Raw genomic sequence first — 25613 nt, forward strand, 5'->3', positions numbered from 1 at the left:
GTTTGGCATACTGAAGACGTGTGCTTAGTTTCATTTAAATCGAAGTATATTGATCCCGATTTTACCACCTGTTCTGCTGTTGATTTTTAAAATTGTTCTAGAGTCAAAAATGAGAACAGATGAGAGCAATTCCAGGAATGAGTAGACGAAAAAGTTACAAAATCAGAATCGACCTTCTCCGATTTGGATGAAACTTTGCACATGGCTTCAGTATGGCAAACCATAAGTTTTGAACCGACTGAGAGGTCAATCCGACTCACGACTGATTTTCAAAAAGGGCGTATGTAATTTTGCATTTCACAAAAATTGCCTTTTTCAAATCGTTGTAGCTCGGAAACCGTTAATTGTACAAAAATGGCGTTCAGGAAGAAGTTGTAGGGAATCGATAGGACACTCTGAAAAAAATATATACTGAAAAATTTTTTTGATTTTTTTTCTCAATAATTACAAAATAATCCGAAAAAGTTAAATAAAAAAACAGCATGGTCTTAATGTTTTTATAATTTTTATTTTAAAGCTGTTATTAAAACCTACAGATTGATGGCTGTCCCATTCGTGCCTTTTGAAAATGAAGAAGTTACAGCTAAAACAGTTTACGGGTCTCGTTGTAATTCGGAAACCGTTCATCGTACAAAAATCGCGTCCAGGAAGAAGTTGTAGGAAATCAATAGGGCACTCTAAAAAAATATACAATGAAAAAAAAATTGATTTTTTTTCTCAATAATTTCAAAATGAATAAAAAAAATTAAATTAAAGACTGGACGCCATTTTTGTACGATGAACGGTTTCCGAATTACAACGAGAACCGTAAACTGTTTTAGCTGTAACTTCTTCATTTTTCAAAAGGCACGGATGGTACAGCCATAAATCTGTAGGATTTAATAACAGCTTTAAAATAAAAATTATAAAAAAATTGAGACCATAATGTTTTTTTATTTAACTTTTTCGGATTATTTTGTAATTATTGAGAAAAAAAATCAAAAAAAATTTTCAGTGTATATATTTTTTCAGAGTGCCCAGTCGATTCCCTACAACTTCTTCCTGAACGCCATTTTCGTGCAATTAACGGTTTCCAAGTTACAACGATTTGAAAAAGGCAATTTTGGTGAAATACAAAAATACATACGCCCTTTTTAAAAATTAGTCGTGAGTCGGATTGATCTCTCCATTGGTTCAAAACTTATGGTTTGCCAAACTGAAGCCATGTGCAAAGTTTCATCCAAATCGGAGAAGGTCGAGTCTGATGATCTGCTAAGCATTTCTGGAATTGCTCATGATGTAAACTGTTCATTTTGGTCATGAACAATGCTTACGCAAAATTTGAACCAAATAAATTATGTACCATCGAATTCAAATGAAATCTCAGAATTTGACACTCAAGAACTGGTTCAATATAAACCCTCACCGATCGCAAATTAAATTTGACTCCGAACGTGCTAGTAGTCGTTAAAACAGAGTACATTTTATTCACGCTTGACGCAGAACGAAACCCGCTGCCAAATCGAATGAGTGATAAAAAAGGTCATAGCAAATGTATGTAGAAATTTAGTAAATAAAAAAGACATTAAAAGACAAATCTAAATTAACAAGAAGTACCCTTTCCTGTTCCATTACGATATATCAATTCCTACAGGGTCCGGCACTCGAAGTGTAACCAACTTCAGACCGCTCGCGCAGCTGACGCACGGGCATCAGCTCTCTAGAAATTTGCTAAATGACAGTTCGGAGTTGTATTGTTTACAAGCGCAAGAAAGCATTTTGCCAAAAGTGAACGCGAAAAAAAAATCTTGACTTGAGAGAGCGAAGGAGTTGCTTCGTTTGGTCGAAAGCGGTCAATTTCCGAACATTGTATTTTCTGACGAGAAAATTTTTCCAATTGAGCAATTCGTAAACTCTCAAAACGATAGGGTTTACTTTACCGAACGTTCATACGAGAATTTGAGTCATCGATTGGCCACCAGGAGGCAGCACCCGCAACAGATAATGGTTTGGGCCGCTGAACCGCAGATGGGCGCTCTCCAATCGTTTTCATCGAGCCTGGCGTCAAGGTAAATGCGACATATTATCGGGAAAGTATTCTGGAGGTTGCTTTGAAGCCGTGGGCAGACAAACATTTCGGTGGCAGACCATGGACGTTTCAGCAGGACTCGGCACCGTCTCACAAAGCTCGAGTGAACCAAGAATGGCTGAAAAACAACGTTCCGAACTTCATCACGTCCACACAATGGCTCTCGAATTCACCAGATGCGAATCCAATGGATTATTCTCTTTGGGCCATTTTGGAGAGCAAAGTCCGAGCTAAAAGATACACCAGTCTCGAGGCGCTGAAAAAAGTTATTGTCCGCGAGTGGGCCTAAATACCTGCAAGTCACATTCGGCAACTTGCGATTCGTTTTTTGACCGTCTCAAGGCCATAGTCAAGGCAAAAGGTGGTCATATCGAGCAAAAGTGAATTGATTCTGAATTTTGTATTATTTTTACACATTTTGTACTTTGAATTAAGTAAAAGTAATTTTCCAAACTGAATTTATGGCCTTTTTAATTGGTTACACTTCGAGTGCCGGACCCTGTAGATCCCAAACGCTCGAAACGTGTGTTACTTTATTGCGTTACAGGGTACGAAGCACTAATATTCTGTTTTTGAACACTAGAATGTTATTTCGGCGCTGGTAGTTTAGAAGTATGAGTGCAACCGATTGACTTTGACTACTTATACGATTCGATTTTGATTAGACTATGCTCGACAAACAATGAATTTGATGGAAAAAAAGTGTTTACTTTTCAAATAACTAGCTCGGGTACAACTCAATCTCTGCGTGCTTTAAAAATTATTCGTAGTCCCGTGTCGTCAATTAATCAACTGATAACGACCGTAATGACAGCTGCGCTTTCAACTCATTCCTAGTTAGGAGCAATGGCCTCGAATTGGTAGCAATTACTCTACTCTCTTTTCACAGACACACAATTATGTGCAGTTCCATACATAAGTTTTATTTTTCTCGTTTCATCTCCGCGACACAGAGACGGCAATAGCTGGCCGGAGCCGACGATCGATCTGGAAGTTTGGATGCTGTCGGACTATCACATAATTCCACCGGAAATCGAAGAAGCAGGCGCCATCACACTCCCGGGTCGGTTTGGGTTATTCATCCCGAAGCCGCTGATCCGGAAGGAGGATACATTTCCCATGATGTACCCGTACACGATGTTCCAGGAAAATATAAATGACCGTAACTATTACGATTTGTTGAAGAAATTTGACGTTGTGGACACCGTACTAAATGAGTTGAAAAAGTGGTCGGAGAGGCGGTGTTCACCTAGTTGCAACGAAGACGGAATGTACGTGCCGAAACAGTGTGACCAAGGGAAAAAGTGTGCCCTAGTGCTTGCACCTCACTATGAGGATACTAAATTTATCGTGAAACACATCGATGAGCTTAAATTTCAACTGAAAGTTATCTGGCTTGGCGGTAAAATCAAACACGGCATTAACTACCTGATGAAGTTGTATGGCGTTGGCCGAAAGGTGTCCAAAAAATTCTTGGTCTTACACTGGTCACCATCGGAAGTAATAAATAGCAAAACCCTAGAGTATGTACCAGTGACTATGCCTCGCTGTGAGGATATCATCGTAAGCAATAATACAGGCTGCAAGTATGAACTGACTCCTTTGCTGAAATACCACGCTCATGAATTCGAATCTTCCCAGCATGCTCTCCAGTCGTTGTTGAGGGTTTACTTTGATAAGCCGGATATAGAAAAGCTAATCGACTTGTACGACAAGTACGAAACACAAATCTTGCAAGCTAGAGACGAGACGAATATGGACTACGATCAACATGGAGTAGCTAAATACTACAATCAAATAGCGTGTGAGTGGATGAAAGGAAATGAGTTGAAATGGCACGAGTGGAAACCAAAGGGGGAAACAAAAGAAGATATTTATATTGGCGGAATCTTTCCCCTCTCTGGTCTGGGGAAAGCATATTTGGGCATCATGCCAGCAGCCGTAATGGCCCAGCAAGCAGTTAATCTCAATAATACCATTTTACCCAATCATCGACTTATCATCCTCAAGAGCGATGGGCAGTGTCGTGCGGATACTGTAATGAAAACGTTTATTAATTATTACATCAGACAGGAACGAATGGTTGGAGTTCTGGGGCCGGCTTGCAGCGACACCGTAGAACCGATCGCAGGTGAGGTATCCTTTGCCATTCAGAATTCGATTTTATATTGAATCGACTTTGTTATTTTTCCCACCGCAGGTGTTTCAAAGCATTTTCGAATGGCGGTTATCTCCTACTCTGCCGAGGGGGCATTTCTTTCTGATAGGGAAACGTATCCCTATTTCTTTCGTACGATTGGTGAAAATCGACAGTATGAACACGTGTACGCGCGACTGCTGAAGCAACTGAATTGGAATAGAGTCGCCGCGCTCACCGAGGATGGCCAAAAATCAACCGAATATATTTCACACATGGAAACGCTGCTGAAGGAAAATAACATCGAGTTGATTTCGAACAAGAAATTTCCACGCGATCGTGGTGAAACTGAAATGAAGCGGGTAAGAGGATTAGCGTACTGAATTTTATCACTGTGTGTTTTCACGCGAAAAACGGTGTTCTTTAATCCTATTTACAGTATCTTTTGGACTTGAAAACGAAAAATGCCCGAATCATTATAGCGGATGTTGATGACAAGGTCGCTCAGGTGATAATGTGTGAGGCGTACAAACTTGAGGTAAGCACATGGCATTAAAAATTTATAAACAAAGTAAAATAGACTAGGTTCTCACGGCACATCACTAATAGGAATACACATTTCATCCATATATTGGACGCGCGTATTTCAAAATTTCTAATTACTAAGCTTAGTATTCACATGAAGCGAATAAATCTAGAGATCCGAGTGTGATAGTAATAATGTAATTGACTCCAAAACATTCTAAAAGAACTATTTACACCTTTCCGATCCAGTTCAGTGCCGGTACAGCTACGTGCACGGACGCCAATATTCTTTCGTGCGTTTTAACATGTGTTTTCATACTTGTCCGGTACCTGTTCGTGTCGGTATTGAGCCGGACAAGTACGAATACACGCATTGAAACAAGCGAAAGAATATGTATAGGCAGTGAAACGGACCTAAAGATTTGATCATAAGATGTATGTATAATGTAACCTGTGTATTTCACAACCACAGTAGGCAGGCGCGTATACAGAGGGGGGTCGAAACTCAAAAAATCATAGGGGAGACAAGGGCTAGACCGGACACGGAGTTAAACTGGACAGCTTAAATATCTTATGAACCTGCAATTACTTCATGGATTGACTTTGTAAACGCGCTTAAAGATCCCCGCTTCCCTATATTATGAAACAACCTCTGAATTTTTTTTTGTATACGCGCCAGACAGAAGAAATTGGATTTTACCTGATTTATGGCATTAGGCTGGTTATAACTAGGTCAATCGCTATGAAAGTTGCAATTACCGCTCCAATTCTCTTTTCCAAAGTTGTTTCTTCTCCAAGTGCCCTGCTGGTTCCTCCTAATACTCTTATTCCTACTGTTTATATGTTTATATATCTAATGTTATGAAAATCGAAATTTGAACCAATACCCGGAGGGTCGAGTGTCATATGCAATTCAAATCAGTTTGTCGAGAACGCAAAATATCTGTGTGCGTATGTATGTATGTACACCAAGGTCTCTTTTTACGTGTAATCTAAAAAAAATTGTTTTTAGAAAATCGACTTTAGAGAACTTTGCGAATCCGCGTAGAAAAAAAACGCAAAATTGAAGGAAAATGCAAGGTCTCTTTTTACGCGTAATCTAAAAAAAATTGTTTTTAAAAAATCGACTTTAGAGAACTTTGCGAATCCGCGTAGAAAAAAAACGCAAAATTGAAGGAAAATGCAAAATGTCTTAGAAATGCATGAAACGTCAAGATCTGGTGTAGTCTCAAAATAAAATTTTCTTCGAAAAAATCTACTTTGGGACTTCGGAAATCCGCGTAAATAAAACTGCGGAACTTCGGAAATCCGCGTAAAAATCACATAAAAAGACCTCAGTGAGAGTATTTATGTTTGTATGTATGAATGTATGTATGTATGTATGTATGTATGTATGTATGTATGTATGTATGTATGTATGTATGTATGAATAAATGCAACATCCGCCCGGCTGGTAAAAGGTGAAATAACTAAGTCATGACAAACTCATATCTCATGCCTCCCCGTGCGTCTATGATGACATTTGGTCAATAGAACGGCGTCGACTGAGTGCTATCGCCTTATGCGTTAGTAGCAGAATGAGAGGATGCGAGTAACAGTTTAGATATTCAAATCAGTTGTATCTACTCAAGTAATTTTATTGATTTGCTATGATAATCAAAATATACTTAGTGATATTTTTTTTTTTTTATATAATCAAAATATACTTAGTGATATCTTATGGGTTATGATATCTTTAATAAAAGTTCGGTATGCAGAAAGATTGAAATAAATATCGTATGTTTTACATGAATAGTATAATATATTAAAATGTAACATCCTTGAATATTATTTTTCGATCTTAACCCAATGATTGCACCGTGTAAATCGTGTAAATAAATACTTTACGTCATATCTTTGTCGATAATAAGATTGGGAATAAAAGTTAAATCATAATGAATAACAAAACAACAGTGCACTTGTATCAGTAGTCTTCTTAATGTCCGAGACACACCATTATTTAACAGCTTGTTAAAAAATACATTCATTTTAATTTTTTAAGCCAAGGCAACTAATGGCCTTGATATGTTTTAACCTTGAGTCAATAGTTTAGAAGATAAAATGTTGGTGCGTGCCTCGAAGATTACGTTATGATCATTCACTAACATGGATTTCATGAGAACTATGAAGTCTTAAGTACTAATTTGTACGTATTAATAATTTGACGTTACAAAGCAGTAAACGTTTCCTACTCTAGCAGCAAAATTTTTTTCATCATAAGCAAAGTTGAGTTTATCATTTAAATTCCCCAACCCCGCTCGAAAGGTCAAAAAGCTTTTCTGGACCGAAGAGCCGAATGATCTCAAGGTTAAAACCTATATAATTTAAACAAAAAAAAAAGAATCCCTAAACTGCTAATCGATAAACACTTGTTATGGAATCATAAGTTTCTTCAAATTGAACGTACACAATTTTCGCTAACGCCATAGCCATCGATGTAGTTACTTATTTCAAATAAAAAATTGTTGATTTTGCATAGCGATTTTAGTTTTGCTTTCTGCTGTCTTCAACCACTTGAATGTATGCAAATCAAAAACCATATTGGTTAAATAAAAAAAAGTACGATATCATAATGTTATGATCGAAGGGGCTTAATGTGCAAATATGGCTTAAAAGATATGAGAACTGTTTGAATTTTTAAGTAATACTAACAAATTTATTTGTTTTCTTTTAAGAATCATTGAATAGTATGTTGAAGAATACCACAGTATTATATATAAGTAGGGGAAGATGTTCGGTTGCCGGTTCCCCACCGTAACTTTTGACAGAAAGCAGATCGCGTCATTCCGACAAATGTCATGTGTGTGTAGTAGCAGCACGTTGTTCTTGTGTCGAATGCCAAAGCAAACAGACGCTTGTAGTTTTTGCTGCGCCTAAAACAAATTTTTCATAGTGACATAAATTGAATAGCATCAATCGAAAAGGTGAAATCCATCTATTCCGAGATTTAATACCGGATGCTATCAAAATTTTCGCAACCAATGTTTGTTTTCGTCATTTTCAAAATGTCTACCGATTTCGGTTACCGGCACCCCAAAGTGTTCGGTTACCAGCACTCCATTTTTTTCTACAAATCGCGAGAAATTGTCAGTGATATGCAGAGATGTCAAGTCTGTAAATTTGTCTGTATATTATCAAATTTCTTAGTTAATATGTAAATCTCTTTTCGTCTAAAGACTTTATGCCGACTTTTTTTTCGTCAGAAGCTAAAGACTTTTGACAAATTGTCGCGATCTTTTCGTTTTTGCTAGCTAAATTTATTGTATTACCTAACATTTCTGGTGATATGCAACACGTGGACAACTTGACGGCTTTAATACATCCGTCATATAAGTAAAAACTTTGGTTCTCTGCTTCTGTTAGCCATGGCGACTTCAAAAAAATCGTCCAAGTCAAGGAAAACAAACTTTAATGCACTGATTAATGCCATCAAACGTTGTTTAGTGGATAAGAAGCCAATAAATTCGACTGCAGCAACGTATTCAATCCCGCGAAGCCGGTGGAAGACCGGCCAAATCAACACCAAAGGCGCCACCATCCAAATCATCGGCCAAGAAAGCCAATGCGAAGTTATCATCATACAATGAAGTCTTTGGTCCAAAACGCCTCCGAAGAGAATAAATTCCGTTTGTTCTTTGAATATTTGCAGTCTTTACTTATATTTTTTCCATTTTGGCGAAATTTCTTGGGGTGCCGGTAACCGAACACCTTTTTTGAAATGGTCAAAATTTTTCACTTTACTAAATTGATAATAAAGTTTTTTCAACCCCTTGAATCAATTTAGTTTCTTATTCATGTGTTAGCTAGGGATTTTAGCTTTCCATTGATGTATATATGTCCGCATAATGTGCACTTAGTCCGAAGTTATAAGCGTAAAAGGAAAGGGTGCCGGTAACCGAACACTATTCCCTATGTGAGTGATATGAGAAAGGCATTATCACACCACTAAATGGAATCATACAGATTGTTTTATCTTTTGATTAATTTTTTAACTTTTGAAAAAAAGCATCCGACCCTTTTTGTTAGTATATATATTATGAAGTGCCCATTCAAGATTCTACAATTTTTGTTTTTGACAATATGTTTGTACAATGACCAGTTCGTGAGTTACGAATTAAATGAAAACGACACAATTAAAAATTCGGATTTTATTGAATTTCACACCTAAACATGTCGAGCATGGCTACTTTTAGAAGAAACATAACTATGAGTAAATTTATTGATCTTGATCTCTAGAATCATATTCTATTCTTTGAATGGAGATTTTCCATCAAAAACTTGCAAGGTTTGCAAATGTTGGTAAATTATTTTGATAGCAACTTTTTAATTTTTAAAAAGGAAGTAATGAAAAAGTTTGTTCTAATGACCAGTTTAAAACCTAATTATTGATTGAAAACTCCTTTTTTAATCCACCTAGTGGTAGAATGATGTCTTTCTCATTACCTATAATATTGGGAACATAAGATTGATAACCTTCTGACTATACTGTTTATGAGAACGTCTGACTGATCTAAGTGGCAATTTCCGTACCCAATCATATTGGAATTCCACCATAACTATGCATAGGCGTTCAGAATTTCTCGCATGACGGTGAATACATTCCAGAAAAAATACGAAAACTTGATTCAAGGAACCATTTTTAAGTGATCAAATATGGCGAAGTTGAAAGGAAGCAAAAAATGAATTAAATTCCTGTAGCAGTTTATAATTTGGGACCGATCTAGTCACGTTCAGTTTACCTGTCACAATGCATTGAGAATACACTTTGAACACTGATCTCATTTAACAGGAAAAATCACAAGCCATTATATCACACCTCTCTAAATTTAGCCAGTTGAAAACGTAAACCGTTAACATGAAGGTTAACTGAGAAAGGAAACATGCTCTATAAGGGGCTTGTTTTTATTGCAAATGTAACCGTTGCATTGTTCAAATATATCCTATCGTAACAAATTGGCATTAAGGCAAGAAAACCGAGTTTCATTTCAAAGGCGATGCCTTAAAGGTATTTCGCTAGTAATAAAGCGCCTTTGTTACCCCAGTTGCTTACCTGTCAAAATCTAAAACAGCTTTGTTCGATCATAAAATGTCCAATTACAAGCATTTTTCTTCGATTAAGTCTAAATACATCGAGTCCAGTGACAGCGAATTAGTTTTTTTTGTACATTAGTAACATGTTTATCAACTTTTTTGCGTTCGGTTGTTGGTGAAACCAAAAAAGAAACGAGTTTTCGAAACAAATTATTTTAATTCATCAAGGTGGCAGCCTTCATCTAATTATATTTCAAAAAGTTTGTTGTGTTCATGGACGATCAGCATTCCCACATTCACTACAGGCCATCAACACTGGGATCGACAGTTTCCTGGTCCGTTTCAGTGCGATGGAAAATAAAGTGTCATGTTCCGTACCGTGCGGCCTGAAGTCGTTTCGCTAGAAGCATGTTCCACTGGACTGCTGACTAAAGAGTCGTGTTATGCCGCAATGTGATACTGACAGTACAGTGACGGACCAGAGCAATCTACTATGCCTTCGCGATTATTTCTCCAAATGCCACTTGACAATTTGTTTCCGCTTTTGAAGCAATTCTCAGGTTACCCTCAGGTTATGTTGATTTGCATCAGCAGAAATTTTATTAGCATCTTGAGCAATTACCGTGTGACTGTTCGAACTTCTTGCATGGCAACGGGGTGTTTCAGGGACTATGCTTAAGTTATTGCTTTCATTTGTTCACAGTAATATTATTGTTTTTGTTTCAAACTTTGTGGTAAGTTCGAATCGTGATTTCCATGTCTCAAAAATAAATTTTAAGTTGTTAGCACCATTTTCCCATTGATCAGAGTTTGGAATTTTGCAATAAATCATGCTCTCATATCTTTCTCTCAGATTCTTGACGAATATTTAGTTTACTTTCATGAAAATTAATAATTAATTCAAAAACAGTTAAAATAACGGAATTTAATTGTTTTGATTCAACTTATACAACTTCCTCCTAACGGTGAAGTTACTCTAAGCCTGCAATTTAAAAGGTACAAATAAACCAGTACGGTCTGATTCAGTCGTAATAGCAATCCGGCATCTCTTCACTTCTGGTGAAAGCTCCCAGTTCCATTCCTTAAAATCGACACAACAATTCTATTCCAACAAAGTCGGCTGGATTAGTCAGTTAATTTTCCTCAGCCCAAAACGTCTGAATAATTCTTTTTCATTTGTGGTTCCGACCGAGTGGTTTAAATAAAGGACCAGCGGGAGAGATTAATCCTCCACTGCACTGGATCTTTGTGTCGTGTAAAAAGCTTTATTACTCTCAACATCGAGATTTGTCCAAAAGTTAGACTTCACGAGTTTGTTTGCGTTACATTGTGTGATGATCATGCTGATTTGCATAAAAATCTTGCCTTGTTTCCCATGTTGATTATTTAATGTGCTTCCCGGGAAGTGGTACTTATGAGTTTACACAAATCCGACTCAGATGAAAATACATCAACCGCAGTCATTGTTAGTCTATTTTTGCTCCCGTTGTGAACAGAAGCAAACAGATATAGAAGAAAATGAAGAATTTATTGTAAGACACAGTTGTTTGAAACGCGTAATGTATAATCAAATATTTCGAATGAATGGTAGAATGGTTGGGTACATTCCGCAGAAAATCTAAAGGTACTTTTATTGTGTAGTAAATTATGATACATTTTTATCTTTTTGATCTTTTTGCTCATAATTAGAAGAGTCCAATTAGAACATTAGTCTATTTTGTGCAACAATGATAAAATGATTAATTGAAAGAAGAAAAAAGAACTGGACAGCCTAGAAGCGTTTTGTATAGAAATCGTTAGAAACATAAACTCTTTTTGGAAGACTTTTGAAAGAACACGAAAACTTTATCTCCTGAGGATTAAATCCAGAATGATTTTTTTTGGCACATAACCATTTCAGTTTTCGTCACGTTTCGTCTTTGACTCATCAGAGCATTACACTTTATTGCTATGCCATTTAGCAATTCAACACAAATCGCTAAGCGGACGTAAAGTAATGCTGATATTGAAACACTTTTAATATTAGCATCGAATTGCAGTGTCCTTACTGGCGTGTCGAACGAAGACATGTTTTCCAGTCGGAGACAAAACGTAACGAAAATCAATGATATATTTTTTTGCAACGCAAAAAAAGTAAATACTATACAATATTCTTGATGAAATTGCATTAGATCTCCTGTTACTGTGCGAAGAAAATGCATTCTCTGAAGTATTTGCCCAAGCTACAATTTTTGTAACCAGTTTGCTGTAACATATAAGAGGTTGTTACTGACATCGAACCACTTGCGAGACTCGAAAAACGTAACTTTGGCAGGCGACTGCAAAGCAAAAGTACGAAATTCACAAGCTACGTAAATTCGCCTATGACTCAGTTTATGAAACCGTAGTTCATTAAATGACTGGATTTTACAAGAATGACTATAATCTGTGTCAAACAGACGCAGCCTTTCACATAGGAACTTATTCATTCTTTCATTATTCATTCTTAATGCTCGAATATGGCGGTCTCAAAGGATTTTTTTTTAAATATTTTGTTGCATTTCGCCGATTAAAAATATCAGTTGTCCTTTCGTTGCTTTGCCATGCTTTACTTCTGCGAACTGCGTCGCTCCATTTATGTGCATCTCAAAAGATATAAACAAAGTAAGTCTTCTACAGAGACATTCTCTTTGAACATAACTCATGGTTTGAGTTGCGATTACTCAAATTCATAAACTGGAACAATATGTCAAAATTTGAGTATGGATTTGAGTAAAATAAACTCGTTGCCATGAGTTCTCTCGCATTTATTCATACATTAGAGTAAGCGTTGAGTTTTTAAACATTTGAATGAAAAAAATACTTCTTGCAGTTCAGTGTGTTTTCATTCTCGAAATATTCTTATCGGAATAAAGAATGCAAGAATACGTCGTTTTCTATTGCAGTTTCTAGATCCGGTTTTAAAAACATGAATCAACGTCAATCATAGATGTTTTGTGGTTTCAATTATGCTTAGTGAAAAGCGCAACATAACGATATCAAAACAATTCAATTTGTACTCCAAACCAAACGGTTTTGAATCACTACTTTGCGCATTCAAAAGCAAGAAGAATAACTTTGTATTTGAAAATAAAATTTCTTCTTAAGAGCAAGGAACTCAAATTTTAAGTTGAATTCAAATTTTGAACAAAATATTTTTTTCTTATTTTGAGTAAAAATTACTCAAGTTTTGACAATTTCGTCCCCTAACGCAAAAATGAGTAGATAGGTGGTAACTCAAGTTTAGAGTACGTGCACTTTTTATGAATTTGAGTGATGTGTCACTCAATTTTGAGTTATGTTCAATGAGAGTGTACAGATGTCAGAATTTCATGACATTCGGTTCATTAGTGTATTATTAATTGTGACGCTGCTTTCGGAAATTTTAAAATAATGGAACAAAAAAAACTTCGTGTATTGATAAAACACTGTTTTGTAATGAAAGAAATACTGTATAAACAAAGAAATGGTTTGTTACACGATATGATACGTAAAGAAATCAAAAAGAAGTCTTTTCACAATTTCGTATGAGCGCTTGAATATGAAAAAATATTTACAAACCCAAGTAACAATTTTTGTTATGCTAGCTTATTTGTGAATAGTTTGCAACCAGATATTTCAGTTATTGTTACTAACATCTAACCACTTGCGTGACTCAAAAAGCGCAGTTTCTACTAGTTTCTATGTCGGTTAAAAATAAGTTGTCGTTACGTTGTAATGCCATACTAAAATAACTTATTTTCCAGAACTTGAATATAACTTATTTTCAAGTAAACTAGTTGAAACTTTGTTCCTATTGACATTATAAACATTGAATGAGTCCATAATGTTTTTTTCCTGTCAACAATAAAAAGACAGTATAGTACTTGAAATTAAAAATTTAATACAAGGTACAAATTTCACAACGATTATAAAACTGTCGAGCGGAATTCAATTTTACTTAACTGTTTTTTTATGCGCCGTCAATCAAAATCTGGTTATAAAGATATAAAAAATAAACAACAAAATAACCCTATGTTCAGAATGCTCAAAATTGTTCCAAGTAGAGTGATTTCTCATCATTTTAAATTCATATATCATGAGAATTATAATATTAAAACAATCTATGTTCAATCCCTATATTGTTTTCTTCGAGTTCATAATACTGCATAGAACAAAAATGACTATTCAGCCTTTCATTATTTTCGTCAAAAAGTAGTTTTAAAAAAAATAATATCTTGGTTTTATTTACGTTTCATACACTTCTTGAGACTCCATATTGTGTTCGCCATATTAAAGCCAATAAAGGTTTTTTGGTTACATTTTCGTTATCATATTGTTGCAAAAACCTACCGATAACTATCTGAATCAATGCAGAAATTGTATGTTATAATCTTATAATATCTAAGTTATTGCTACATCAATTAACCGTAACGATTTACATATACGCTTACGTATTTATAATGGTTTCGCAACCTTTTTTCAACTAGTAGCTAAAACCATAGCTGTGATTAAAGATATGTTAGAATCAAGTAACCATAACTTACAAATGATAGGTAGTTCAATGTTTATGTTATAAAGAAACACTGCCGTCACCTTGTTTTAACCAGCATAACATAAAAAACATGTTCGTGCTCTTGTTGCAACATAGTTGGGCTAAGTGGTATCAGAACTAGTTACGGGTTGCTAATATTGGAGTCAAATAAACTTATTTTCAACTAGTAGCTAGAAGCATAGTTGTTATTAAAGATATGTTTGGATTAAGTAACGATAACTTATAAATTATAATTAATTCAATATGACAAAAAGATGTGGTGATTTAAAACCTAAATAACTATTTCGAAACTAGTTGTGTTATGAAGAAACATTGATGTCACCTTGTTTTAACCAGTATAACATAAAAACATATTCGTGCTCTTGTTGCAACATAGTTTGGACTTAGTCGCATCAGAACTAGTTGCGGATTGCTACTCGGGAAGTGGGTCACAGTTGGTCAAAAACTAGTCATTATTATAGTGGCTAAATTCCATGAATTGACATTCAAATTGCCACCGCGTCCACTATATTCGCCAGATTTGCCCTCCAGCAACTATTTTCTGTTCTTAGATTCAAAACAAAAACTTGTTGAATGAAGAGTTAATCGCTGAAAGTAAAACTTCTATTAAGGCCAAGGAGAAATCGTCTCATAAAAGTGGTGTGGGAATGTTGGAACGTCGTTTTAACAAATGCTTTGCGATTCAAGGAAAATCAATGTTTGGAATAAAAGTGTTAGTATCTTTGTCAGACCGGGAACTTTCTAGCGTATTGTTGAAAACAAAAATCTTTACAGCACATAATTTTCCATTCAATTTAATAAAAATTTCTGGAAAATTATTCCTTTCAATATTATGTTTCTTTCCAATTGGTTTTCCATGCACCATTAACTTTTAAATGAGTAAAACGTAGTTTTCTCACTACCAACTGTGTTTTACGTCATGGCTAATTGAGCTTAACATGTTTTTCATATAACTTCCATTTGGTAACATACCTATTTCTGGAATTACCCAAGCGTAAATTTCCATTGAATCAGTTGTAATACACACTTAAAACCATTTCTTGAGCTCGGCATATTAAAATGCCGAAACTGATCAGCAACACGTAAATTTGCTGATAGCTCAGTAATCAATACGCATGTTTCTGAACTTCGTTAAATGCATTCACTGATATTTCGGTAAAATGCTTCATTTTGCCGAAATTTGACATAATTGCTTGCTGAATGTATCAGTAAACAACAGATATGCCGACATCAGCAGCGACGTTTGCCGAGATTTCGGAATATGCGCTAGCTTTTGCCGAAATTCAGTACAACAGCTGTCATTTTTTGCTGTGTAAAATTTTCGCTTCGCATTGCGCGATTATTTTCTGATGAAATTCTCTAGTGAAAAAATGGATAATCTTCGAAGAAGTGTGGAACCACTTGCAAGTAAACATATTGAATAAATAGCTTGAATGTTTCGCTTTATTAAAAGCGACTTTATCAGAGCACTCGCGATTATAAGGGAAAACACCCAACTCGGGGCTCAAAGCGTCCTTGAGACAAAACTTTGGGGGATATGCGAAAAAATAACCCAATGCATGGAATAATTCAATGGATCAAAGTAAGTTTATTTGAACAATACCGTATATGCATCATTAAATATTGAAAATTTTTGTAAACCAGAAATCAATGTATATATTCATTTTCATATTTCCAGCTCGACTCAAGCCATCCGGAAACGCCGCTGATGGTAGTGATGTCTGAGGAATTTGGCGAAGGAGACTGCTCATTAGTTTGGAGAGATGTAATAATTCCCATAGGACCGGAAATACTGTCAGCATTTAAAACTCTTTCCATGGTTTTTACAGTATGCGAGCCTTCCGATATTTTTTTTAAATTTTTCTGTATGCTACATGCTGGCAACAAATTTGCAAGCCTCCTTTAAATGTTAATAAAATGAATTTTTGATCCTAAATGGCGTGTTTATAATGTTGAGAAATCACAAACAAAATAATCTACTAGATTTTTAATTACTGATGATTCAGTAATTTATTTTTTCATTTTATTCGTTTTATTGGATTGCCGAATATTCAGTGAACGTTTCACTGAGCAAACAGTAAATCTTATGCTGACGATTTCGGCAATATTTGACGTTTGTCAAATTTGAGGGTGCCGAGACGCTCAGTAATTTTATTTTTGCCGAGATGATTGCTGATTACTCGGCTGTGCGAATCTCGGCATATTTTTGCCGAGACTCAGCTATAAAATTTAAGTGTGTAGAAGACATTCAATTTTTTTTTTCAAAACTTGCTTTTCGATGAAAAAAAATCTTTCCGGATTGGCGGAAAACAGATCATGCACACACACTTCAATGGCATGATCCTTCACGCACACTGCTACATTGTATTCTAAAATTTCATATTCATAATAGTGTATGTTATTATTGGCAGCTGCAAATTTATCTGCCTTGCACTCAGCGGAGAATTGAATCATAGAGAACAGACATCCAAGCTAGTACAAACTTTTTCAAAGAAGCTGTGTAAAGCATACAAGTAAAAATTCGTTAAAAATTTCCGTTGCGCACAACTTTGCACGCATGAATTATTATTGTATGAAAGTTTGAACGCAAGAACCCATAAGGGATTGCTGGGCTGCTCGCAGCGCCTCTACTTTGTGATTGCTTTTTAAAACAACCGCTAAATTTCTTACACACATTGAAATCCCTACTTGGATGTCTGTTTTCTGCGATTGGCACTATTACTTTTGTTCAATTGAATTTCATCCACCTTCTCCAGATTGAGATGCATTTCTTGAACCGAAGGTCGAATTATACACCTTTTGAAGTCAATAACAATTTCTTTGCCCATCTCGAAATTATCATATTGGTCACTAAACTGTATTGTTTATTGATTCATATTCTGTCCCGACCGTAAACTGTACATAGTGTTGATTGTCTCGTATGAGGCACAATAGCACACTGTAAAGTCTAACATCAAAATGAGAAAAAATTGAAATCTGATTATGATAGCAACATCAGATTGAAATCCTAATATGATATCGACTCATCAAATTTTCAATTAATATCACATTATGATATCATTTTGCTGCTTAAAGGCAAAAGTTTTGTGAAACTCAAAAAATGAAAATATTAAAATCAACAACTTAGTGAATCCATTGAAATTGAGCTAAATTTCAAATGGCAACACAAAAATACAAAGTTAAGTTTCAATGGAAGAATTATTCCTTCAATCCTATGTTGCCTTTTACAAAAATGCTTTGACATCCTGCCGAGATCCTGCGGTTGACCGCAACCATAACCGCGAAGAAACGATTTTTTCAACATATTTCAAATTTTACGCAAATAATGCACCTTCTTTTTCACCACGAGAATATTGGTGTCAAACCACACGTCTGGGAGGCATTAGATAAATTGGTGATCATCGGTACCACTTTTGTCTGAAGCAGGTCAATCTGAATAATGGCTTAGGCATTCCCATCTCGCTGATCGTCTGCCGTAGAAGGAGCTTATTTCAGAATTTGATATGAGAAACAAAGATACGTTGAGTATCCGATCCTGTAACAATTTTTGCGTTCAGTTAAAAAAAATGTTTCGATATTTGTAATCATACGACGTCGTGAAGTTCATTCCAAAGTTTTTAGACCATTATTTTCAGTGCATCCAGAAATCGGGGATGGCAAAAATAATCTACTCGCCAAACCCGTTTTGAAAATACCCATAACTTTATATCAAACAGTATGGAAAAAATCATTGTTTAGGAGGTTCGAACATCGAACATTGAATGTCTCAGATTTCAGAACCTAGAGCTATTTATTAATGATACTCTAGTGGCTTAGAGGAGCCACCAATAAAATATATGTTTAATTTGTAGAGGAGCCACCAATAAATATATATGTTTCCTAAGTAGTCCACAAACTGGGTCGAAGACACTCTTCAAAACAATTCTCATTCCTAGTTATAAATGCTTAAAACCAGTCACGTACCCAGAGGGGGGCCCGAGGGGCCCTGGCCCCACCCGAAATCAAAAACAGGTATATAATTATTTAGAAGGTCTCAGACATGTGTTACAGAAATAACAAGACAGTAAACGTAAAGAAATGTAATACAATAACAGTTCCAGTGGAAATGTGTAAAGTGTCTGTTAAAAACACCCGTAAAAGGCACACCGAGAATTAGGTACATCAGCAATCTTCAGTAACAATATTTTTTTTATCTTTGGGCCCATCCCGAAACGAAATTCTGGGTACGGGCCTGTTTAAAACTTCATATACTCACTAATGCTAGATACTATGAGAAGTATTTTATCAATCATCTAATAGATCTTGGCACTTTAATACACTTTTCTAAAGAAACCGTCTAACTAAATCTTCATAATTTTGAGTTACAGGACTAATTCTGCATCAAATGATCGTAAATTATAAGTCTACACAAGAACTAAAAATTTTCTGAAGATATTCTGGTTCTATCCGTGGTCAGAAGCGAGATAATCGTTCATTGTCCCAATTAGTCGAAAAAAACAAATGATCTGGGATACCTTATTACCGGATTCCTAATTCACGTTCCCTGTGTTGTAGGAGACTTCACTGTAAAACGTTCGGTCTTCAGAGCCTCTAAATTCGTATTTCAAAGTGATTACATGTGCGAGTTGTTTGAGATCAAGTAGATAACTCAATTTAATGTTATAATGTTTGAATGCTATATCTTTGGATATGAGAAGGACAAAGAGAACATTTTTATACTGTGCTCAAATAGCCACACTGCTATTCACGGTGGATGCGGGATGGAAGCGACGCAACGAGTGTGCATCGACAGAAACTACCTGCATACAACTTTGTGAAACAACACTGCTTGTCATATAACCGAACATTTTCCGTCTCCTTATAGCCAGAGCTGCAAATTGTCAGTCATGTCAAATGACCTTGACAGACTGGACAAAATCATCGTCAACTGTAATCGGTACGGTCAAAGTGCCTGTCAAATGAGATACTCGATAGTTCAATGACCAAGTAGAATTATACTCAATCAAAGACAGGTGACGCATTTTGTTCTCTCTCATTCTCCTATTCCCTGTTGAAGTAACAAAATTCCATGAGAGTACTAACATAAACATAAATTGATAAAGCTCATTGTTCTTTGCAAAAAGTCATCGGACTTCGGAGTTTATTGGTATAAATGAATTTATTTCAGTGTTTATGCTGCTTGATTAATATTTAGTCACATCGTAATCAAGCAGTGACAGGAGAAATGAAGATAATATCAATCGCATCGGCAATCAATGAGCGTCCTTGTGAGTTTAATATATCAAGTGAATTTAAGTTATGACAGATCGGCTCTCAGACACTCAATATATTATGATTGGTAGAGCCTGGTTGGCAGCAATTCAGTGACATAAACTTTCCAATCTTCGTCGTGCAAAGTTGCTAGTTGATAGTGACATTTAGCAGCTCTGCTTATAGCTAGGCACTTACAGTCCATAGCAATCGCAAAAAGATCGCATTCCAAATCACCTAAGTTCGAAACCGGATTCTCTCCGCGGTAGTGTGATGAAAGTTGCATGAAATTTTTTTTTTGCTTGCGACTAACATGGAGATTGCATAAAATCTTTTTTCTTGCTTGCGAGTAATATCGCCTAAATGTATACTATCCCGGACCTTTATTGGCTGTTCTATTTTTAGATTATGCTCGTGACGTGTCATTTCGAGAAAATCTACATCATATTAAGTTTTCAATGTGCTTTCACTGAGAGCAAAACTAGTTTCCAGCTTGATGTCACACAGCATTTTTTTTGCTTTCAATTTTGATCTTTTAACCGTTAAAACAACCAAAACGATAGCAAATTAAGTAATCGACATATACGAAAAGCACAACATCAAATTGAGTTTTCTTTTTAATCTCACACTCTACTCGGGTGACGAACATAGCTTGTTTGTGATTTTAAATCAACATAACCAAGACTTACTCTTTTAAAACTAATTGCGGTTTGTTACCTCATCGATCATACGCTGAAATCAAGCGGGATCATGTGTTTGATCTGTATAAAACTCTACTTTCAACTTAACAACCCAAACGCTCCCAGCTTATCAAAGTTTCTTGCAGTGCTTAGATTAAATTGATTATATTAGGTCCTATTACCAGTGACGTAACTTCGTTTGAATTTTGATTCCGCAAAAGTATATATCAACCGGTCTATTGCAATACGCAGATTTCATTATCGATTGATAATATACTGAAATCCCTAAAACGTCCTTGACTAATACTATTTCTCAAATAAGTTTTTAACACTTTCATCATTACAAAGTTAAAAAATTGTTAAGTTGTGGAAACCGTGACTGGCGAAGCAGTAATTTCTGATCTACGAAAATCTTTTTAGATATACGGATTTAGATAAATTCTTCGGATCCTTAGATGAAAGCTACCCTAGTCGGCAGTGCAGAGTATATGGCACTGGTTTAACAAGCCAGATGTCGTACGTTCGACATCACTGCAAAAGTTCTTTAGACTTTCGTGTCGGCTGCAAAGTCTGTTGAAACAGCAAGGTCAAGTTGCGCATCGGAATGTAGTACCCTGACTTTGTTTGTTCAGATGAAATCTACAGAAATCCGAGATTTTCTACTGAGCACTACGGATTTTTGACTATCAACATAGTCAATGAATGTTAAGCAGAGGTAATAAATGTCATTTGCATTGACTCAAAGTAGACGAAAATGACGAGAAATAAATGTCACTCTCAAAGCAAAGCCTTGGTATTACAGTGCTACGATTCTACTGACACTGCATTGAACCACCAACCCGTCACTCTCAGCTTTGCTTGAAAACTATGAGAACGAAATCCATGTCCAGTCAATGACATAAGCGGAACAGTAGATTCAAAATTGTGTTCTTAATTTCATTTGCCCTATCAGTCATTTGCGGTTTTCAGTGAAAATCCCACAGTATGCAGTGTCGATATTCAACCGAAACTTTGAGAATCGAAAATGACAGAAAAAGGTTTCACAATGACTTTTACCTGTTGGTGCTCGAATCTGTAGTAGTTTTGGTTTTCAAATAGGTTCTGGGGTGTAATTACTTCGAATTGTCATATTTACGTCACTCTTTATAGCCAGCGTCACAGATTTTCAATACATTAATGAAAGAATGATAATTGAAATTCTGCTGATGCTCCCTGCAGACGTTGGTTTGGTTTCGTCTTGTGATAGAGGAAAGAGTGACACTCTTTATCTTTTTCAAAGAGAAACGAAAAAACTTCGTCTCTCTTCATTTGTTCTGGTGTCGGTGACAGTAAAATATTGAAAATGAGGCTTCTTCATTGAAAATGCGTGACAATTTCAAGCTCTGATGTTAAGCATGACCAAATACTGGAAGTTTAAACTCGAATCAGGACTCGGTAATTCTTCGTTCGCTTTAGTTTTGGTTCAGATCGTGTTGAACTCCCGAATAATATATTACCTAGGAATAGTTGTACTAAAACTTCGATTGCAGTTATTTGTGAAACTATTTTAAGGGACAGATAGATTGACATTTTCACCATCCATTCCGGTATTGCGTAAGCTAATATTGTGAAAGTCATTTTATTGGACCCAAATCGGATCCAGACCGATTTTTATCAACCAAAGTTCTTCGACTGAATCAAAGGGAACTTTTTTGAATGGCTGCTATATTAAGAACGTAATCCTGATTGAAATCAGATTCAGATTGACTGTTGAATTAGTTATGAATACTCCAATAAAAAACCGGTTCGAATTGATTTGTGCAGCATTCGGTATTTCGCTGAGTGTGTGGAAATAGATGTCGTAAAACTGCTCTACAAATTGAAACAAGAAACTAATAAAATTAATCGAAATTCCAGCGAGGAACTCATATATTTTCAGGGTAAAATAATAAAAACAGGATTTTGTCAAGCTGATGCTATTAATAGATCACACATTTTTAAACATAACAAAATTTTGTCGTGAATACGACTTACTTTACTATGGGGTGCCTTTTCAAAATTAGCCATATGGAAGAATGGGCAGAACTTAATCGTGAATATCTCGACTTGTATTAATGGTAGCAACATAATTCTTTCACCATTTCATCAAAAATATGATCAGTAATTTAGGATAATATTTTGAACAGTGTGAGATAACCACAAACAACTCAAAAATTAAGTTTTCTCAAAATTTCAAAATAATGCGGAAAACTCTTTACTTTCGCTTGGGTTTTTCGCGCAAGGACGACGATTTTGAGGTAGTCAGGCACATATCTTCAACTGAATGCGTATAAAAGGGGAACCGTGGTGAAAATCGATCATTTCTTTTCGTGCGTTCGATGGGAGCAGACGTCGTGGGAGTTAAACCTTCAACCAGCAGCGACGGAGAGAGCGCCTTTTGCGTGGTTAAAACCTCAAACGCTCAGGTAGCAACTTTCATTCGCTTGCTGGCCTTCAAGGCGAGCAGACTGCCATCGCGAGAGTTAAACCATCAACCAGCAGCGACGGAGAGAGCGCCTTTTGCGTGGTTAAAACCTCAAACGCTCAGGTAGCAACTTTCATTCGCTTGCTGGCCTTCAAGGCGAGCAGACTGCCATCGCGAGAGTTAAACCATCAACCAGCAGCGACGGAGAGAGCGCCTTCTGCGTGGTTAAAAGCTCAAACGCTGGGCTTCAAGGCAAGCAGACTGCCATCGCGAGAGTTAAACCATCAACCAGCAGCGACGAAGAGAGCGCCTTTTGCGTGGTTAAAACCTCAAACGCTCAGGTAGCAACTTTCATTCGCTTGCTGGCCTTCAAGGCGAGCAGACTGCCATCGCGAGAGTTAAACCATCAACCAGCAGCGACGGAGAGAGCGCCTTTTGCGTGGTTAAAACCTCAAACGCTCAGGTAGCAACTTTCATTCGCTTGCTGGCCTTCAAGGCGAGCAGACTGCCATCGCGAGAGTTAAACCATCAACCAGCAGCGACGGAGAGAGCGCCTTTTGCGTGGTTAAAACCTCAAACGCTCAGGTAGCAACTTTCATTCGCTTGCTGGCCTTCAAGGCGAGCAGACTGCCATCGCGAGAGTTAAACCATCAACCAGCAGCGACGGAGAGAGCGCCTTCTGCGTGGTTAAAACCTCAAACGCTCAGGTAGCAACTTTCATTCGCTTGCTGGCCTTCAAGGCGAGCAGACTGCCATCGCGAGAGTTAAACCATCAACCAGCAGCGACAGAGAGAGCGCCTTTTGCGTGGTTAAAACCTCAAACGCTCAGGTAGCAACTTTCATTCGCTTGCTGGCCTTCAAGGCGAGCAGACTGCCATCGCGAGAGTTAAACCATCAACCAGCAGCGACGGAGAGAGCGCCTTCTGCGTGGTTAAAAGCTCAAACGCTGGGCTTCAAGGCAAGCAGACTGCCATCGCGAGAGTTAAACCATCAACCAGCAGCGACGAAGAGAGCGCCTTTTGCGTGGTTAAAACCTCAAACGCTCAGGTAGCAACTTTCATTCGCTTGCTGGCCTTCAAGGCGAGCAGACTGCCATCGCGAGAGTTAAGGGCACTCCGCATTCGGCCGAGCCAACCGATCCGAGCTCTCCGGTGTTGACTTTGGCTATGGCTGAGCTACCAGCGTGCGCATGTATAGGTACGCCGGACCCGACACGATTGATACGGTGCGAAAAGCTCGGTGAGGAATATCGTTGCCAAAGATATGGATTTTATGTCGGGTCCGGCGTACCTATACATGTGCACGCCGGCAGCTCAGTCATAACCGAAGAGCGAAAAAAAGATCGGCTATGGAAATGTCGGCCGAATGCGGTTTGACCCTTAAACCATCAACCAGCAGCGACGGAGAGAGCGCCTTTTGCGTGGTTAAAAGCACAAACGCTCAGGTAGCAACCAGGGTTGCCACATATACAGATTAATCTGCATTTTACAGATTTTTCAGATAAATTTGTGACCAAGATTCTGTATATGCAGATTACAGACTTTTGGCAAAAAATACAGATTTGTACAGATTTTTGATAGTGTGGATTAAAAATTGCTTATGCTTTCAAAAATTGCTTCTGATGAGATGAAAAGATGACTATAACGTAAGGTAGTAAAGAAGAAAGATTACCAATTGATCAATCAGATTAAGTTTCACTTTCAGATTGGATTTTGAAAGTTTTTCGTCAAATCATTATTTCGAAAGGCTCCAACGCAAAAACAACTTCCAGCGTTTTTTCAACTACAAAATCATAAAATTCAGACTAAGAAAAGTTTTGGTTTCTTTAAATTTGGGTTCTAAAGACTTTTTCATTCCGTTGTGCTTCGATTTCTTGACACTTCTATATACAGATTTTCAATACAGGTTTTTGAGCTCCCGATACAGATTTACAGATTTTTCTTCTGAAAAATGCAGATTTAAATGTGGCATCCCTGGTAGCAACTTTCATTCGCTTGCTGGCCTTCAAGGCGAGCAGACTGCCATCGCGAGAGTTAAACCATCAACCAGCAGCGACGGGGAGTGCGCCTTCTGCGTGGTTAAAAGCTCAAACGCTCAGGTAGCAACTTTCATTCGCTTGCTGGGCTTCAAGGCAAGCAGACTGCCATCGCGGGAGTTAAACCATCAGCGACGGAGAGAGCACCTGCCATCATTTGGTTTTCGGTAGTCATAACGAGAAGTCAATTTTCAGATTGTAGTTTCGCAATATAGGTTTAGAATTCAGAGCCTGCGTGCTGAAACTGGATTCTGGAACTGTATTCCGGAACTAATTTGAGTTTCGAAATTGCAATTCTAGAATTGAAACTGGATTCTGAGTCTGTTATTGGTTCTAAATTTAGTTCTTGAACTCAGGATCCAGTTCTTTATTCCAGACTTCTTCTATTTGGTTCTTTTTAGAACCATAATAATACTCCTAAAGAATTATGCGGAAATTTACTTTACTGTACTCTATAAAACCCATTCTGGTAGTCATGGCGAAAAATCGTCTTCATGTTTTAGAGCTTAGTTCTGGAATATGGGTTTAGAATTCAGAGTCTGCGTGCTGAACTAACTAAAATCGTCACCATTTTTTTTATTATAAAGAACTATACTGCTTATTTCATAGTATTTAAGTGCGTTTCAGAATGTTTAATGTAACTAATCTGTAATTTAGTCTAGGCGCATCGTTTAAATTTCTAGTAATGAAAGAGGGGAAAGTTGCACAATTCAAACAATCGATGAACTACCAATTCGAATTCGGAAGCATAAATAAATCGTGTCATATTCGTATTCACGACATCCAGTTATGTCTCTGACATTACACACCCGTACTTTTTTATGCAAAACAGTTTACCTTAACTATCCTTTTT

At 36.8% G+C, this 25613-nt stretch overlaps 1 protein-coding gene across 2 annotated transcripts in view; it reads left to right on the plus strand.

Moving 5' to 3' along the window:
* Positions 1-25613, plus strand: part of LOC131430699 (uncharacterized) — a 133708-nt gene that overhangs the window by 104737 nt on the left and 3358 nt on the right. For both annotated transcript variants that reach the window (XM_058595857.1, XM_058595858.1), the window contains 3 exons: positions 3022-4199; positions 4269-4567; positions 4645-4743. In XM_058595857.1, the coding sequence (XP_058451840.1) occupies positions 3022-4199; positions 4269-4567; positions 4645-4743 (1576 nt within the window). The remainder of the gene's footprint in view (positions 1-3021; positions 4200-4268; positions 4568-4644; positions 4744-25613) is intronic.

Source organism: Malaya genurostris, chromosome 2 (genome assembly GCF_030247185.1).
Source record: "Malaya genurostris strain Urasoe2022 chromosome 2, Malgen_1.1, whole genome shotgun sequence".
NCBI classification, from domain to species: Eukaryota; Metazoa; Arthropoda; class Insecta; order Diptera; family Culicidae; genus Malaya; species Malaya genurostris.